This window comes from Castor canadensis, chromosome 11, assembly GCF_047511655.1.
Source record: "Castor canadensis chromosome 11, mCasCan1.hap1v2, whole genome shotgun sequence".
Classification (NCBI taxonomy): domain Eukaryota; kingdom Metazoa; phylum Chordata; class Mammalia; order Rodentia; family Castoridae; genus Castor; species Castor canadensis.
Genome location: NC_133396.1, coordinates 68734299 through 68753859, shown reverse-complemented (window position 1 = coordinate 68753859; position 19561 = coordinate 68734299). Strand labels below are relative to the sequence as shown.

The 19561-nt window shown below is 37.7% G+C and overlaps 1 protein-coding gene across 4 annotated transcripts in view; it reads right to left on the bottom strand.

The window, feature by feature from the left end:
* Positions 1 to 19561, bottom strand: part of Rgs7 (regulator of G protein signaling 7) — a 436200-nt gene that overhangs the window by 140158 nt on the left and 276481 nt on the right. For 3 of the 4 annotated variants that reach the window (XM_074047215.1, XM_074047212.1, XM_074047214.1), the window contains exon 4: positions 13935 to 13985. The exons of the other annotated variant lie outside the window; for it this stretch is intronic. In XM_074047215.1, coding sequence (XP_073903316.1) covers positions 13935 to 13985 — 51 coding nt within the window. The remainder of the gene's footprint in view (positions 1 to 13934; positions 13986 to 19561) is intronic. 4 annotated transcript variants of the gene reach the window in all.

Here is a 19561-nt window from a genome sequence, read left to right as displayed (position 1 = left end):
TCTAAAGAGCTCTTTTTGTCCTTCCTGAATCCTATTCCACTTCAGAACTTCCACTGTTCTTTCCATGTTTGTTTCCCAACTTCCATGTTCCTCAGTGGACTCTCTCCAAACCCGCTGACATCCTCATTGTTCATACAAAACAACACCCCACAAAGGTCCTGTTTACAATGCTGGGAGAATTTTTATATCACTGCCTGAAATGATCTAAGCAATGGCTATACTTCTCATGAGTTTCTACATTCATTCTTCATTCTAAAGCTTTGCATTTTGTTGTCAGTTTGTTTTCATTCTTCTGATTTCCAGTGCTTGAAACAGATCATTTGGTAAAATGCTTGCTCTCAAGTAGGCAGGGTACTCCCAAACACAGGGCATTATTTGAATTTAGTAGCAATCTCTGGAAGCCAGGTCTCCAGAACTTTCTTCTAGTACATGTATGTATGTAAAGTAAGTGAGCATTTGACAAAATCAATCAGGTCACCAGTTGCCAGGCACTGTCTTCTATACTGCCTGCTCCCATCTCTCTTACAAAGGGCTGGTTGGAATAGCAGGGGTGTGACACCATGAGTTTCTGCTATGGATGTTTTAGTTGGTGTCAGCCCTAGGCTTGACAAAGCATTGGATAAAACGTCTTTTAAACTTTCAATAATTTGCTTCTATTTACAGCACCAGAGCAGTGACCAAACTTTAGGCTGCCACTGGCTATCTGTTAGTGAATTAGGCATATTTATCAAGTTTGGGGCCCAGTTGGAGCTGGAAAACATTGATTAAACTTAGAATGAATATTCATAAAGAAGACCAGGCAGTGGAAATTTACCTACTGCAGAGAGACCAAGTCCTCCTTCCTTACAGACTGCCCACCAGACTGAGCAGAACCTCAGCAGAGCAATTCTGGGCTTATGTGATTCAGCCACCTAACATCTTCATCTCATCTCTACTCTCACAGGCATGAACCTGTCATCCCAGAAGGGCTGACCTACTCCTCTGCTCTGAACTATAGAAAAAGAAATATCCAAAATTATTTTTTCTAAAGGCTAGAAGTAAGTGACCTGATGTTGAATCATGTTTTAGAAGACAGAATATATGTAGGATGACAGGATTCTTTCTGATGGCTTTAACTTTTTTGAAAAACTCTGAGTTAAAACCAAAGCATGACCAAAGCTGCTATATCACTTGACATGATATAAGTTTAGGCCTAGAGATAAATTAAAGAATTTTTTTTGGCTTTTATGAGAGTCTCATTATGTCCTTGCTATGCATGGGCTTTGGTTTTCCAGAATGCTGCACCATTTCGAACAATAAATCATTTTATTTAATAGGAACTACATCTGTTCATAATATTCACTTTCCATGGAAAGTTTCTATGGATCATGGGTTTCAGGTCAACCAGGGCTACATGGTAAAGAAAAGCATTTTCCTTAGGCTGCTTTGGAATATTTAGAACATTTTCTGCAGTTAGATAATATCTCTCTTTGCTTTTACTAAAAGAAAAATAGATGATTTGAAACTCTGATAATAACTCTGTTTCTGTGTCATGAGGACCATAGGAACTCAGAGCTTTCCACTTTGAGGTAAACCTCCAATAATAGCATATAGCATGAATGTGGAAATATTCTTCCTATACTGTTAAGCAAAATACAAAACACAAAATCAACTCATTTTTAATGTCAATATTCTCTTCTTAAAGTATACTCAATTCAACAATATTTATTTTGCACCCAAAATATGCAGACAAGTTTAGCAGACAGAGACAGGGCAAAGAACAAAATAAAGCCCTTGTAGTACCAAGTACATATTCTCATGAATGTGCGTCAGACTTTGCCCTCAGAAAGTGCCCTGAGGTCAGATCATGATGTGACAATGAGTGTATAGTCCACACCTCTATCAACAGGGGTCTTGTTTGTCATGTCAAGATATCCTTGAAGGCTGAGGCAGGAGGATCAAGAGTTTGAGGTCAAACTGGGCTATATAGTGACAGCCTGTCTCAAAAAAATGTCCTTAGAGAAGGACAATCTTAGAATATTTTTGGACGAAGTCCATCTGACAATCAAGCATGAGAATCAGAAACTGAGAGGAGGATGAAGTAAGATTTTATTCCTTCCTCTCTGAACGGCATGCACTTTAGCACATGCTCTGAGCCTGCATGTGCCTAGATTTTCAGTGCTGGACATGTTGACCACTGTCCCTAGATAAGAAAGCCACTGGAGAGGAGCTTTGATGGGATAGACTCAAGGACAGATCTGGGTGATAGACTTACTCTGTGTGTTGTAGCTTCCTTTTTAGGTCACTCAGACTAATCTTGTTAAATGTTCAAGTCTGAGAAATCACAGGACAGGTATGTGGTATGGGCTTCAGAATGACTCTGGGCCAGAGTGTGCCCATGGCTGGGATCAAACTAATGGTGGCAGAAAGTCAGTATACCAAGAAATAGTGATCTTGAAAGGGCAATGAAGGAAGTGTCACAAGCAGGTGGGGGCCAAGAGGCAAGAGATGCTGGCTCATGGTAGCCCAGGAGAACTACCGAATGCCGGGAGATGGGAAGTTCCTGTAACAAAGCCAGGGGGATCAGGCCTTCAGAGAAGACTTGGCAGATGTGCCAGAATTCTAAATTTCTATCTCAGTTGGCATTCCATGAATGCTTCCTATTCTTTTCTTTTTTATCTTTCTGTATTTCCTAAATTATCTACGGTAGACATATATTTCTTTTTTTTTAGAATTTAAAAGTTTGCATTATAAGGAAATACATGTAATATCTGACATCTATTCCTAAGCAGGGGCTGCTGAACCACCTGCCAAGCTCTTATTAGGAGAATATCCACAGAAGATCTGCAGATCCCTTAGTGAGGGCCAAGAGTTCACAGCCAAAGCTGCAGGAAGCAGACTGAAGAAACGGTGTTCACTATCTCTCACACAGAAGTGCAGCCACACAGACCATGCACTTGCATGGATGAACTTCCACAGAAGAAGAATCAAACGTCAGGTTTGCTGAAATTGGCCAGTAACCTTGGCAGTTCTTCAGTACAATCCCTGACACCTGGCAGATTCTCTTCTAAAAATGTGACTTAAACAAAAAAGAGCAGTTACTGAGAGACAGTGACACAAACCATAATCTCAGCATGTGCCTCCTGTGAAATGGAATAATCAGAATTCTACATGATGTGCGTAATGCACTCTAATGGGATTCAAACCCCAGGTATTACTGAACGCAGCAGGGGCAGGAACTCTGAATAATTCAAGAGGCTTCAATCACTAGAATTACAACACAGCTACAGAATTAAAAATAAATGTAGTCATCTTAGACTTGAAGACTCCCTTGCTTAAAGGAGAATTTTCAAATTTAAAAGTCATTATCATATGTTACAATTGAATTTCTTAGACGCATTGTTCTAAAAAGGGTGATCTTTTCCCTGTCAAAATAGTAATTGCAGCCAGGTGCCGGTGGCCGTAATTCTAGCTACTCGGGAAGCAGAGATCAGGAGGATTGAGGTTCGAAGCGAGCCTGGGCAAGTAGTTCTCAAGACCCAATCTTGAAAAAACCATCACAAAAAAGGGCTGGTGGAGTGGTTCAAAGTGTAGGCCCTGAGTTCAAGCCCCATTACCACAAACAAACAAAACAGCAATTTGTATGTATGGTAGTGACTGGACGATAGTGGAGAGATGGTGTGCTCAAGACACAGCAGGAGCTGCTGAGATGACAGAACTCTGTCAGTGCCCTTACTGCTTTCTGTACCTCTACAGCCACCACGACCTATGACTCTTCATTGTGAGGAAAGGAAAAGTTTCATGAAATATGACATACAAACAGAACAAGTATTGTTTTCAACTCAAATACTGAGGGTATAAAAAAACCTAACTCATTCCTCAATTGGCAAATAACAAGTACTGTGTTATTTTTAGTAAAAGATAAAGGGTCTGGCATCATACAGCTACTCTACAATTGTTTCTGGCCTCTTCTAGATAGCAGACATAATCACTTACATTTTCCTGCCATTTTGGTAAGCCTGATAAGTAAGTATATCTTTAGATGTATCCTGTACTCAAGGCATTACTAGCTTTATCAAATCTATTTACTTTTCTTTCCTTCATTATACTTATCTTACATTCCTCTTTCTTCCTTCTTTTAAACAACAAAAAAAAGATTGTTTATGTTTTATTTCTTTCTGAAAAGAAAAATTCAAGTTGGCATATAAAAGGAAAGTGTATTTAAAAAGGTTAATTAAATAGAAAACAAAGAGATAGAAGGAAGAAGAAAGAAGATAAGCCAATTAGCTGCTGGAAGAATTAGGCAATGCCATGGAACAATCTTCTGTTTTTCTGTTGGACAGTGGAATGGTTTTCACTTTTGATTTTTCTAGTGGATACTGAAGAAATAAAAAGCCCAGCTATAATGGAAAATGCACCCAAGTGGAGTTAGACAACTGTTTAAAAGTTCATTGAATCCGGTCTCAATATGATTGTCTAAGTTTTACAAGAGAAAAGGCTGAGATTCTAGTTGTTTCCAGTGCTCTTGGCATTTCCCTTAATTACTGACAACTCCAATAAGCAAGCAACATATAAAAATAAGGCAATCAGATAAAATGAATGATGTCACAAAACTCTGGGTCTGGCATTTATAGATGCTTATGATGGCAAATACAAATGAACACAGGGAGTTAGGAAAGGCAGACCACCTGCTGCAGCTAAAGCAAATGCTGTGTGTTGGTCTCACATCCAACAGACCAGGTATGAATCCCAGGTCTGCTTTCAGCTCTGCTCAGAGTCTTAGTCTACGGTATTCACTGCAAAGTGAGGTTGACACACCTCATCTGGACCTGAAAATGCTCATCTTTTGAAATCAGATATTCCTGGGACTGAATACTGATTCTCTCTCTTATCGTCTTTACGATCTGAGAGTTCATTTTCTCATCCACCACCAATTGTGACGTTTCTCCTTTTTTTTTCTCTTTTGGAAATTGAGTGATCTATACCAATTCTCAACATGGTGCTCAGCGCACAGTAGGTTTTCAGTAAATGTGAGCGCCCTTGCTCCCATTCTACGTGAGAGAATTAGGTAGGAAGACCACACTCAGCAGGGTGCCTGGGACACACCACATTAACTAATATTCATATGTTTGACAGTCCTGTTTTATTGAAAGTGCACAGAAATACAGGTGGAAGGTGAAGGGAGTCAAAAGTCCAAATAAGAAAAAAACCTCTAGCAACAGCAAAGATGACCCAAAATAATGACATAGATATTGTGGGTGATATGCTTTATTTTAGTAATGGAAACTCTAATTTACCGGCTTTAGGGAGACATATCAGTACATTCTTCACCTTGGACCCCAGCCTCCAGAACTAAGAGAGCAGTGCTTCTGTGATAGATTTTTCCTCAATTGTGTGTAACATAAATGTACATTTTCCATATGGATGTGTGGGTAGTATCTACTATCGTGAAACCAATTCAAACCAATCCTGCTACAGGAATACTGAAGGCTCTAATTCGTGACTTCTTGCATATTATCAGCAGTGCTAAATGATTAACTGGTGCAGTAATAAAGGGGTTGCTTTTATTTATTTCGTATTGACAGGATAACTTGCAGAATGGAAAAGAAAAATACACAAACATGTATAGGCTCATAATGGTCTTGGTGTTTCAAAAGCTTCTTTCTGTTCCCTTTCTGCCCAAGCAAGATTAGTGTTTAAGACAATTTGAAAACATACAGAAAAAAATTATTTTTATTTTACCTCTAATATGTATGAATTATAATATGTGGGAAATGGATCCAACAAAAGGATGTGTCCACAATGAGGTGGTAAATATTTCATCAAATCCAAGAAAATCAATTCCATTATTCCACAGGACACTGTCCTCATCCCTCCCCTGGTAGCCAAGCCTTTATACAAAAGCAGAATACAAGTCTGAAATAATTGCTCAAAAAGGAGAATATATTCAGGGTAGAGACTGGGAGACCAAGATTCTACTTTAAGGCTGTTGTGTGAAGTTAGGCTTCCCAAGTTTCTCTGTTAATTTTCCAATTATAAAATGATGAAATGTCTGTCTATCCACTTCAAGATATTGATGTGATAATCACAAAAGAAATAATCCTATTTGAAATGGTTTATAAAAGCATGAAATCCTTAGCAAGTCCAAAACATTATCAAGGATCACAGAAGCATTCTATCCTTTCTCAGTTCTCAGGAGTCTGCTTGCTCCTGGGGTTATGATCTCACTGGGATACAGAGGCCATTGGTAATGGAGTTTTATTACGTTAACTAACAGAATTTACAGCGCTTTCTTCAAAGGACTTTTGGCAGGCTTAGAAGACAAATGACAGACTCTGGATAATGGTGGGCACAGTGAGTTGATTTAATTTATTCTGTGACAATTAAGTTATTCATGAAACACCTGGTCAACTTGCTTGAACCCTGATTTTCACAACAAATATTGCTTTTAGAGGAAGACATTTTGCAACTATTGAAAATTAAGTTTTTGTCTTGGATAAATTAATGTTTATACCTAATCTTGTTTTTCTATCTGCATTTTAAGCCATTTTTCCTTTTTTTCTTTTGCAGGACTGGAGCCTGAACTCAGGACCTATACCTTTAGCCACTCCACCAGTCCTTTCTTGTGATGGTTTTATTTGAGATAAGGTCTTGCCAACTATTTGTCCAGGCTGGCATGAACACGATCCTCCTGATCGCTTCCTCCTGAGTAGCTAGGATTGCAGGCATGAGCCATTTAAGCCATTTAAAAACAAAAAACCAAAAAACTCTGGGTTTAGTTAGATGATAAACAAGTCTCTTAAAATTTCTTTCTTCACCCTTTTCCCATTTTACTGAGGGGAGCACAAGCTGAATCAGTGATTGCCATATACTTGATATATCGCTTTGGCAAACTCCTGTTGGTGAAAAATCAAGTGATTATCAATTCATTGACTTTGGCATTTCACTTAACGATGGCAGAAAATGTCTGCTTCACCATTTTATGTCTTAATTTCAACTGAACTGGTAAGAATGACATGCATGAAATAAGAAAATAAAAGATATTTAAAATAAGCAACAAACGGAGTAGTATCAAATGTCACTGTTCTTGTAGTTCATGGTAAAGAAATGTCAATGGGGGCTAACGGCTTCATGGAGTAGGTTATGTTTGAAGATTAATAGAAAATGGCATGTATTTTAAAAGTAATTCAGTTAAATGTGCTTGCAAAAAAGTTTTAAAAATCTGGCCAATTTAAAAATTAAAATCAAGTTTCTGGCCCACCAGCATGCTGACTTAGTTAAGCTTCACCAAACACAATTTTCAAGTGTTCTTCAAATGGGAAAAAAAATAGATACTAAATTGCCAAATGTCCTCAGTCAATATGTACCTGAGTCAGGATTCAAGCTCACATCTGTCTTCCAAGCACAGAACCATCTTCAATGGCAGAATCCCTTGCAAGGAATGCTAGAATCTTAAGAGGTATTACATGGAGAATGGAGAGAAAGAAAGGAGGAACTAGCAGGTGCTGGTCAAGAACACAGAAACACACAATGCTCCTTGACACTCGTCATCTTAGTCAGTATCACTTTGAGAGCTTGGAAAAGATGACCCTCCAATTGAGAGGCAGCACAGGTCACAAATGAGCAGGGTGACGTCAAGGAATTATTGATATATCTCAATAACGTTGTGACATGTGGTGGAAGACAGATTTTGTAAACCTAACCCAAAAGATAGTAGGACATATTCTGGAAGAGCAGGTTGAAAAGGCAGAAGAAGATTTTTGCCTTAACGGCTTCAATTTATCCACACGCATGCATCCACACCCTTACCTATCTATTCCTCTATATTGTTTTTGGACTTGGACATGGTGTTTGCCTCCATGGATGAAACAAAAGCCAATGTGACACAAGCAGACACTTAGGGTATGCTTGGAACCTTGAGAACACGGTGGCAAGTAGCCAGATATCAGACAGCAGGCTTGAGAATGAGAAATATCTAGCTGATAGACTTCCAGGCACAGATATGCACCAAACACAACATCATCCAGATCTCAGAGTGGAATAGGAAAATAGTGTAGAATTTTAGGGAGCACAGTATACTTTCCTAGTATGAGGCAGCATCGCTTGCTGTGCCCTCACAGTGAGCCTGACCAAAACAGACTGTCAGCAGATAAGAGGGGACTCTATTAATGGGAACAAGTAACAACAGGTACGTCACCAAATAAACACATGGATAACAAACATTGTAATTCCCAATAGGTACTGTGGTAGTTTAATTTTATGTGTCAATTTGTCTAGGCCACTGTACCCAGATAGTTGGTCAGACATTAGCCTATCATGAAGACATTTTTAGATAAGATTAATATCTAAATCAATAGATTTTAAGTAAAGCCACCATGATGTGGGTGGGCATCATCTCATTAGCAAAAGCCTTAGAGAAAAAAGATTGACCTCTTTTAGGGAAGAAGGAATCTGCCTCCCAGCCATCTTTAGCACTTAACTCCTGCCTTGGTACCCAGGTGACCAGCCTGTTCTTCAGAGATCAGACTTACTAGTCCACTGTCATGTGAGTCAATTCCTTTCTCTATGTCACTCTCTCTTTGTCTTTTTCCTCTCTCTCTCTCTCTTCTCTCTCTTTTTCCTCTTTCCTTCTCTCTCTCTTTCTTCCCCCTCCCTCCCTTTGCTCTCTCTTTGTCTCTCTCCTCTCTCTGTTTTTCTCTCTCCTCTCTCCATAAATACATATCACTTGGTTCTATTTCTGTGAGTAATCCTGACTAGTACAGACTGCACAAAATGGACTCAGGTTCTCCAAGGGCTAATTTTTCTTTCTTCCTCCCAACCCCCTGTCTTATCCAAAAATTACTGTGCATCAATTTTCCTCTATATACAATCAAAGTAACCATTTTATGTATCATCTTCAGTCTAACTGGAAGACTAATGCTATGTACTCCGTGTGTCACATTTGCATATATGAATTATATATGTAAAATATGCATATGCACATACGCCTTCTAGATTCTTAGTGACATGGTACTAATTAAAAAAATCACTTCTGGCAGCATGGCAACCTAAAGTTTATAGTTATCAATGCCACAAAAGAAAAATCACACAAATTAGAAAAGTGTTGGCACCAGAAATCAGGGAAGGATACCAAGGAACAGGTTCCCAGCGTTTAAACAATATGCCAGAACTGGGACCAGTTTGTCACACCCTCCTGGGAGAACATCAAACACAGTACTAAGCAGAGAAGGTTTTCAATTACTGATAAACTTTTGATGCCACGTTGGAAGGGAGGAATGCGGGAGAGGGCCAGCATAGCTCTTGGTCCTGATCATTGCAGTAGATTAACAGCATCCAAAAGCAGCTGGCGTGGGATTGCCAAGTGTGCTCAGATTCTTCTCACACAATGCAGACCAAACACTCATACCTTGTAGGCAGCCAAGCAATTTACAAAGTTGAATAAAAGACAGAAATGTGTCCCAGTGAAATGTGTCCTTCATATCAATGACAATATGATCTTATGACAATTATCTTGAGGCTAGGATGGTTCAAAGCACTACTCACACCCCACCGCACTGAGTCTGTCACAAACCTATCTTCTCAATGCAAATTTATATTAGGCACTGCTCCAGCTTTAAAAGTAGTCAAATACCACACTGATTGAGGTAGCCAAGGATAATCCACTCATCTTGCCAATAACCAAATAGTCCAAGGTAGAGATCCTCATGTTTGAGAAAAAGTAAATGACAAAAAAATTATAAAACAAATCCCCAAATATTTCTAAAACATAAAATGTCACAAAGTTTACAACAGCATCTACCATGTACACTTAAAAACTATTCAACTTAAATGACATGATATAATAAAAAAAGAGATGAAAGATAATTTACATGACAATACACTATGACTAGAAGACGATTTTCTAAATGGCAAGTAGAAATAACATGCTAGAGAAAAACAGAAAGATGATGAAAGCATAAGTGTGCAACAATAGATATATTCTCTACTGACAGCAGTAACTTCTACTGGATAAATCGGAGTGACTGCTATAGTGTACAAATTTAAAAGATTAGTCTAGAATGGAGAAGTTGGGGATAAAGTTATTAAGAAAATGATATCCAAGGTGTATAATAGAGTTAAGTGAGTCCTTAAATGTTATTTCAAAAGAGTAATCCAGGACAAACGAAGCAAATGATTAGTTAAAATTGCTTCAAAACTAAACATAAACATCACTACAGCAATTAAGATTATCTTAGCAATATCTATGTGAAAGATGCAGTGATAATTATCACAAATACACTCATTAACTAGGAGACAGTATTATTAAATTATATGTCCATATAATAAATGAAGAAAATGAGGCCTAAATAATAGAATAAAAATTGCTCTTCAATTGAAAAAAACCAAATCCACAGATTTAACAACAAATTTAAATCATTCACCAAGTATAAACACACACAAAAAATAATGAAATTGCAATAGTTGCATACATTTTGAATTTCAAGGGAAGTGAAGACAAAAAGGCAGTTTAAAAAGTATATATATATGTGTGTGTGTGTGTATATAGTCATGTATGAAGAAAGCCAATGTTTGTCATATTGTGTCAGAATACTGAAGGCATGACAGTAATGAATCAATAACTGTAGTGTTTTTAAGAGGAAAATTTACTCATCTCTTTTCTATCTAGCCAAGAAGCCAACATCTGCAGTAACACAAAAGATACTGTCAAATATTCAAAGACTCAGAACTGAAGAATTATAAATAATCCTGAAAAACTATTGGAAAAAGTATTGTAGTTTGTCAATAAATTAAAATATTTTTAAGAAGGATAATTTAGCAAAGTGGTCACATATTAAATTAGCACATACAAACCAGTAATTTTCAAACACATAATGAGTAATGAGTACATATAATAACAGAAGACCTATACATAATAATAACACAAATTAATTAGTTATCAGCTTAGTAAGAAATACACAGAACCTCTGTGGGAACATGTTAAAGCACTCTCAAAAGATGATGAATAGAACTTGAACAACTGGAAGGACACAGCATTTTCCTTAAAAGAAGATTCAACTCTGTAACTGAGCTAGGGAACACAGGAAGGAGCAGGTCTGAGAGGTGGAGAAGAACAGGGCTCCATTTTGACTGCATGGATTTTTATCATTGGGGGGGCCAACTGGGCACTGGATAGATGAAGTAAGGAACACTGTGGAGAAACAATCATAAAAGATAGAAGTTTGGGAGTTCTTGGGATATGTGACTTAGCGACATGGTGTGTATGTATAAAACATAGGCAGCTAGCACAGAAATCTGGACATTCCCATATTATAGATTAGCTGAAGAGTAAAAGAGCCATTGCAGGAAACTGATGCCACATCAGCAGCCAGCGAAAAAGAAGGAAAGGTAGGAGTGAGATATCTTGGAAGCCAAAGCCTTTCACCCATTCAAGGAAGGAACTGTTTAGTCTTCCTAGTGCCTGGCCCATAGTGAGAACTCAAAAAGTATTTGTTAAATGAATGAAGTCATGAATAAATCAATGAAGAAATGGTTTTGTCCTAGAATAATATCTATTATGAAAATGGACTCAAGAAATACGAGAAAACAAACACTTGGTACTAATCTTATATGTGTGTGAATTACATGTACATATAAGTATGTGTCAAGATAGCTAAAAATAATCTTAAATTCTAACTAAAAGTTCAAACCTAACTTCATTTTGTAAGAATAACGTAATGTGACTAAGTGTCTAATAGTACCAAAGACTGTAGTAAAATATTCAGCCAAGTGTCCACTGAAATACTTCGACAGCAATGAAAATGTATTAAGTGCTGATTATTGAAACATTGAACTCTAAATGTGCACGTGACAGGGGCTCATTGGTCTTGGATCATGCAACTCCTTCCTCTTCCCTCTAAATGGGCCATCAGAACTCACCTCCCCACCCACAATTAGCCTCTCCCTCCAACTTGCAATAAATTACGGACATCTAGAATTTCAAATGGTCCCTCAAGGTCGTCAAATCATCACTTAGTTACCAGATAAAACACAAAGTGGCAAACCAGACATAGGCTTCTCTTCTATTTACACATTTTTAGGGAGCCATTGGGATTAAAATTAAACCTGACATTAGAATAACGACTTTGTCTCCCTACCTAAGCAGCCCCAAAACACTGTGATTGAAGTCATCCACGCAGCTGTCAAAGGAACTTTCATAATGTCAGCTACATTGCTGACCACAAGTGACTGGAGACAGAAGGGCTACCTGACCAATCACTGTGAGCACAATTCCAGAGATGCCTCTTAGCATGGAGCCCCTCAACTCCATGAATGGTGAATTAGTTCACTCAAAAAACCAAACCCACAAGTTAAAAACTAATTTTTACATGTCACAAATATTATATACAGACATATATATATTCATACATATTATATACACGTATATGATGTTTCTCCCTGGATTCGATTGGATTTGTCACTTCTCACACCTTCGAGTGAGACTTTACCGCTTCCTTAAAGGACTGAGCAAATAGATAAAATCATGAGTTCTCACATATAAATTATAAACAAAAGTTGGTCCTTTCCAGCTTATTATATCTGTAAATACTTTTCCTGCTTCTCAAACTATTACTGAAATACATATTCATTCCTAAACTTACAAAAAATACTGTTTTGAATTCACACAATACTTTGATCCATAATATTCTTTGCGTATCAGTAGTCCCTGGTTACCAGTGAATCTGCTCGTTAGCACTGGGGTCACTTTTTTGGGGGGTGTTCCTATGGTTCATAAAAGGCAGGCATACAAATGAAGGTGAAATGTCAGTTTGTATGGCAGTGGCTTCCTTTCCTTACACTCATCTCCTCGTTTCACTTATCACAATGTGAAACAGCTGCTTCACTACTGCTTCATTGTTTTACTCCCACTGAACCTACGACAACAAGTACTTTAAAATCTCATGTTCCAAGTGAGTGGGACGGGGGTGTAGATAAGGTCTTTAATGTACAGAATTTAAGCTGAAGTTTTGGATGGCATGGCTTTATAAAGTTATTCAATCATAATGAAAAAATAAAAATTATGTGTCTCCACGTACTACTAATGTTAAATACTCCTGAGGTGGCAATGGCCAGAGGCAGAAGCTGCCTTCCCCTCTAGGGGTGGGGAGGAGTGTGTGCAGGTGAGTGTGGTATGTTCCCTCTCCCATGTCATCCCCAGGCACTCCAGTCCCAGCTGTTCAATAGTTGTACGTTTTTCCGTCTCAGTGTCCTCTCTAAACAATACACGCTGTCGTATTTGTGAGGAAATTAGTGTGCAACTTGGTTGCCACATGTGAAGGCTTTTATATGATATTTTAAAAAGTCATTAAATGCCTCATGTGTGTCAGCATTTGTTCCAGGCAATGAAAATGTGAGCTGGTAGAAGTTCCTCCTAAGCTCTGGAAATTAGTGCTCTGCAGCAGAATTGACATGTCTACCATAGTGAAAGCATTCATGACTTAAATAACAGGATTTAAAACTCTCTCACACATTCACCATGTAGATGTACCAAAAAATCAGCATGACAAATAGCATACTGTTTTCAAACTGCATTCAAAATGGAGTTAAGGCAAAATTAAAAAATGAAATTTATTTCAATGTATTTTATATTGTGAACCCTAATGACTTCATAATCAGTTGTTATATACCATATGTATAATTATTTATGGATGTATTAACTCATCCATTCTAAAAATCATTAATAACCAGAATCAAGTAATATAATATGGAGCACTAAGCATGTAAAAATTATGAAAATACACTAAATTTTAGTTAAATATATGCTGAATGGTGTAAAATTTCTGTAGATGCTAAATGCCCAGTTCAAATTAAGTTACTTTTTTCAGGAGGTTTGCTTGCTTACCATATTAAATAATCCTGAGAAAACATTTCTTAAAAACCACAAAGAAATTCTAACAATGGGAAAATGACTTATTTACCTGGATCTTCTATAGTTAAGTTCTTTATTAACCACTGAACAATGTCTGACCCTAGAAAGAGAAAAAAATAAACAGATGTGAGCCTTTTGTTTAAACACATTAATTTTAAGAACTCTCCACTTTTGGTTCTCACATTAGTAAGAATTTTTCTGTTATAAAAACAAGGAAAGGATCTTCCACACATGGAGTACTGAAAATGCCAAGTGTGAAAACATTCCTTCCATGATCGAAGGTGCTGGCTAGTAATTCAATACGATACCTTAAGCACAAGTAAAGCGTTAATACACTTGTAGTAGATATAGTGGTTTATTTATCGAATAAATGTTCACTGAGTGCTCACCATGTGTCAGGCACAGTTCTTAGCTTTAAAGGACAGTCCCTGTCTCATTTCTGGTTGTCCCTATCTTATCATTGTATTTCTTCCCAAGCCAACCCAAATTTGTCTTTGGATTTTGAACATTGGTGTTTTTTAAGCCTATGTGTCTTTATAACACTATTCTCTGTGATTGTCCTGTAGTGTTACTATTTGCAAGGTTCTCCAAACTCCTAGACACACTAGAACTTTCTTTGTCCCTCACCTTGTCTTTAGAGTTTACAACATCTGCCTTGGATCCTCCCTGGCATCCCTATGACCTTCACTGCAGTGTGGATCTGCCCACCTCACTGCTGTTCATTTGATGGAATTCCTAAAAGAAGTACTCTGAAGCAGGTCTGTATTCATCTTTGATTATCTAAAGCAGAGTGACTCTTACTAATAGGTGATGAGTAAAAACTGCACTTCCTACAGAAGAGATGAGAGGGGGTCTGCAGAACATGTTTCAGCTAGATTTTAAGACTATGTTTATTATTTAAGATTATATTTATTTTCTAAAATAAAGAACTAACATCTAATAGAGTATTTCAGTGAAATTTTTATAGCAGCTGTATTTAAAGGTTATTCAGTTTTCATGGAATTAAAAATTAACTTCTAATCATAGTTTGAAACTGAATTAACCTTATGATTTAAAGCACAACTTCTAATCACCAATAGCTAATTATCTACAAAATCCAAAGATCATGGAAACATGATAATCAAAACAGACATCGTTCCTTTTAGCAAATCTGAGACACATTTTAAGCCTTGGTTTAGAACACTTTAAAATGCAGATGAGAGATCATTTATATGCATTTTCATATGTGATAGCAAAAGGCAAATTATCTGAGGGGGTTACATTTTCTTTCCATGTTGTTTCTTAAGAGTTCTGTAACCCTTGTCCTGAAAGCACAATTGTAGGAAATGTTGAGCCCTGTAAATATGAATGAAGTCTGCAAATCAAAGGCACAAAGAAAGCCCAATATTCATTGCAATAGCTACTAGTGTGCTTGGAGGTCGGAAGAGTAAAAAATTACTTCCCTACTCCCTGGCAAAGTACAATGAAGAATGAGAGGTAGGGCTAGGCTCCTTGGTTGTTTCTGGAGCTGATGTCTAATCAAGATCCTTGGAGTTGAACTATATTTTTAACCTTTGTGAGTTCAGAAAACATATCTACTCAAACACAAAGCAGTGATTCTGTGTTTCTTCAAAGCCTGAAGAGGTTTATACATAGGCAGCAGAAATAGTAAAGCAGCAAAGATGACAGCAATAAGAAATGTGGCAATTGAGGGGAGCTAAGGATTTTTCCTAATTCTTCCAGAGCTCAAGATGATTACTAACCAATCAGAGCAGCCTTCTCAAAATCATGAAGATGCAAAACATTTCCACTGCCACCAGGTCCACCACCATGTCCCTTCGTAGTCACCCTCACTTGTCCATTAGCAACCACTAATCTGTTCTTCATTTCAGCTTTTTTGTCACCTCAAGAATGTTGTACCAATGGAGTTACACAGTATGCAACCTTTCTAGATGGGCTTCCCCCACACAGTATATTTCTCTAGAATTTATCCAAGTTGTTGCGTACATCAACATTGCATTCTCTTTATTGCTGAATAGTATTCTGTGGTAGGAGCAATCATTCACCTCTTCAAGGCCATTTGGGTTTTTAGTTTGGGATATTATGATGAAAATACCATAAACATTTGTGCACACATGTCTTGTGTGAATATAAACATTTATTTCTCTGGAATAAATGACTAGGAGTTGAATTGCTGGGTGATATGGCAGTTGCATGTTTACTGTTACTATTTTTTAAAGAAACAACAAATTTATTTTCCAGGCTGTGTGTGATATTTTACATTCCTACCAGCATGGTATGAGTGATGGAGTTTTAACTTCCTGACATCCTCACCTGCACTTAGCGTCATCACTATTTTATATTTTAACTTTTTTCTTATATACATTGATATCTCCTGTGTACACTGATATTGCATTGCTTTTAATTTGATGACTAATAGCTAACGGTGATGAACATGTTTTTGTATACTTGATTTCATTATATCCTTTTGAGAAATGTTACTTTGGGTCTTTTGTGCATTTTCTGATTGGGATTTTTTTACTGTTAGTTTTTTAAAAGTTCTTTATATAGTATACATACTAGTCCTGTCTTTGATATATGGCTTATAAGTGTTTTCATTCACTCTGCCACTCGATTTTTCACTCTTTTTGCAGGAGTTTTATAGAAAAAAGGTTTTTAATTTTGATAAAGTCCATTTTATCAGCCTTTTTCTTTTATAGACCAATGCTTTTAGTGTGAATCTAAGAGTGTTTTGCCTTACCTTAAATAGCCAACAATTTATCCTCTGATAATCTTAAGTGCTTTTTCGTCTTAATTTTACATTAGTCCATGACACATTTTTCCATTCATTTTAATTTTATTTATAAATAGGGAAACTTCATTTAAAGTTCTTTTTTCTCTTCTTCTTTCTTCCCCCTTCTTGCCTATAAATATCTAAATTGCTTCAGCAGCCCCACTTCCTTCCTCTCTCCCTCCCTCTCTTCCCCTCCTTCCTTCTCAGTACTGGGGTTTGAACTCAGGGCCTTGTGCTTGCTAGATAGGTGCTTATCACTTGAGCCATGTTGCTGGCCCATCCATTTCTTAAAAAGGTTATCTTTCCACAGTTAAATTGCTTTTCCACTAGAGGGGGCGTTGTTTCTCACGCTCCCTCCCTTGCTGGAGCAAGCTTTCTCTCTCATTCCTTGGTTATTACTAGACCTAACTGGGCTTAACTGTGGGCAACTGAGATTTCAGAAAAGACACAGGATACACAGACAGATAGACAGTGTGGTCAGGTGTGTTGAGTGCTTGGCTGGAGATACACAACCCTCATTGCTTCTTTTCTCTATCTTGATTCTTTAAGGTCTTACTCCTTGCAGTTCTTTAAAACCTTGCTTCTAAAGCCTTCTTTAAAATCTTGCTTAAAACCTCTTTCCTTAGACTTGCTCCGTCCTCTGTTTACTCTTAGTTCATTTTTAGCCTAATCACGCTTAAAGTCTTTTGCCCCTGGGCTTGCTCTGTCCCATCTCTCTTTTGCTCTCTTAAATCTCACTGCTACAAACTTGCAAACAGCCGCACCTATGACCTGCACATGCGTAACTGTTAAGGTCTTGGTCCTTAAACTTGCACTGTGCACTGTCCCCTGTTCTCTTTGGCTTTTCTTTAGCTTTAGCTTTCCTAAGGCCTATGTATGAAGTTCTTTCTCAGCTTTTTTTTCTTTGCTTTTTTTTTTTTTGCCTATGTTAAAGTTCTCGGTGCAGACTTTCTATCAACTCCTCTTTAGCCATACTTTTCCCTTCAGCAATTTCCCTTTAGCAATTCTTTTCCCCTCAGTAATTCTTTTCCCTTCCAAAAGCTTCCCACACCAAAATGCCCAAAGCAAAAGAACCAAGCTAAAGCCCAAAAAAACCTCCAAAGCAAAAAGTCTCAACACTGTTTGCAGTGTTCTCTATAATTTCATTTTCTGGTTTTGGTATCAGAGTAACACTACCTTCTGCAGCGAGTCTGGGTTTTTCCAACTCTTATGTTTTCTGGAAAAGTGCATATAAACATTTGGTAGAATTTTCCAGTAAAACCATATGGACCTATCGATTATTTCTTTTAGGAATTTTTAAGTTATGAATGCAATTTCTTCAATAGTTAGAGAGTTGTTCGATTTAGCTACTTCCTATTGGGTGAATTGTTTTTTATAGGTTTTTTTTTTTTTGAGAAATTGACCCATTTTTGTCTAAATTGTCAAATAATGTGTGTAGAGAGGTATGTAGGATTCTTTCCTCATGTGAATGTCCAAAGTGTTTGTAGTGGTTTCCCCTGTTTCATGATAATTTGTGTCTTTTTGGGCATATGAGAGAAACAGCAAGCAGGGAAGAGGAAGGCGGAACAGAATTAGAGAAGTTGTGACAGAAGGAGAGGACAAAGAGGTCACGGGAATGGAATTACATAGTGTGCTGAAAGCCACTTAAGGACTTGGAAGTCCTTATAAGTTCAGATGAGGAAATATTTGTGTGCTCAATCACTGCTATATCAAAAACAGATTTTGAGAGAGAAATAGGGTAGACAAAAAGGAAAGAACATCAATAATAATAAAAATGATGGTGGTGTGTGATGATGGTGATGATGAATTTGAAAACAGGGACTTGGAATTTCTGTCTCCTCCCTGGTTGACCACAGGCCTTCCCATTAAGAATACTTGCAAATGTTCCTAGTCATTATTGAGTGGAAAACTATTAGTATTAGCCAGCACCCTGAGGATAGACTGACCCATGATTAATTCTCACTGGAAAAAAATTTTTGGGATAATCTATGTGAGCATCTGAAGTGTAATATTCCAAGTTGAGAAAATAATTGAGAAAAATCTGGTTGGATTTTTCTCCCCAGAAATGGAAGTGGACTCCTCTGTCAGTTTCACACTTGAATGGGCACGAGGAAAGACATGGAGTAAAGGGTCAGCAGTGGAGGAAGACCTGGAAAACAGAAGCCACAGGTCACATGAAAGTATAGTGACCTAGAGTTGAATCGATGAGGTGACATTGGGCAGCACCTGGATGGAAAAGGGTAAGAGACAGGCTATGCTCACTGCAGTGTGAGTCTCCGACAAAGCCTTGCTGTGAAGTGATTACCCGGCTGTTTCTGGGAATGAAAACCCAATAGTGGTGTGTCCCCAGTGTGGGCATTTGCTGTAGAGCCAAAGACTAATTCTCCTGTGGATTAACATTTTCAGCAAAATATACATGGTCTTAAGCATGAAAGGCAAAAACATTTAGGAACACAAGTCTTTGGTTCCCAATCCAAACACACCAGGAGAAAGTCCTAAGTGGATGAAAAACCTTGCTCTATGAAGACTTGTCTCGATAATTAAACCCTGTTTTAGGAGTTTTTATTCTGTTCTCCTTCCTAGAGGCCAAGAGGCAGAAATTAAATTAAAAAGTTAAAGCATACAGGTTGAAAATGTAAATCTCTTCTACAAATGCATCCACATATTCATTAATATTCACTAGACCCACCCTTTGTGCTGTTGTGACTTTTAGTTAATGTCTGTCTTGGCCAGTTCCCCAATACCCTCTGATCTGAGCAGTGGATCTCACTTGGAATGGCAGCATATCAGATGTGGTAACAGGGAGAATGGGCAGGCTGTCCCCAGAGAGAGAGGTAGGAGCACCTTCAAAGCTTCATGTTCTCATCAGAAACACTGTCACCGCCTTCCCACCCACATGGGTT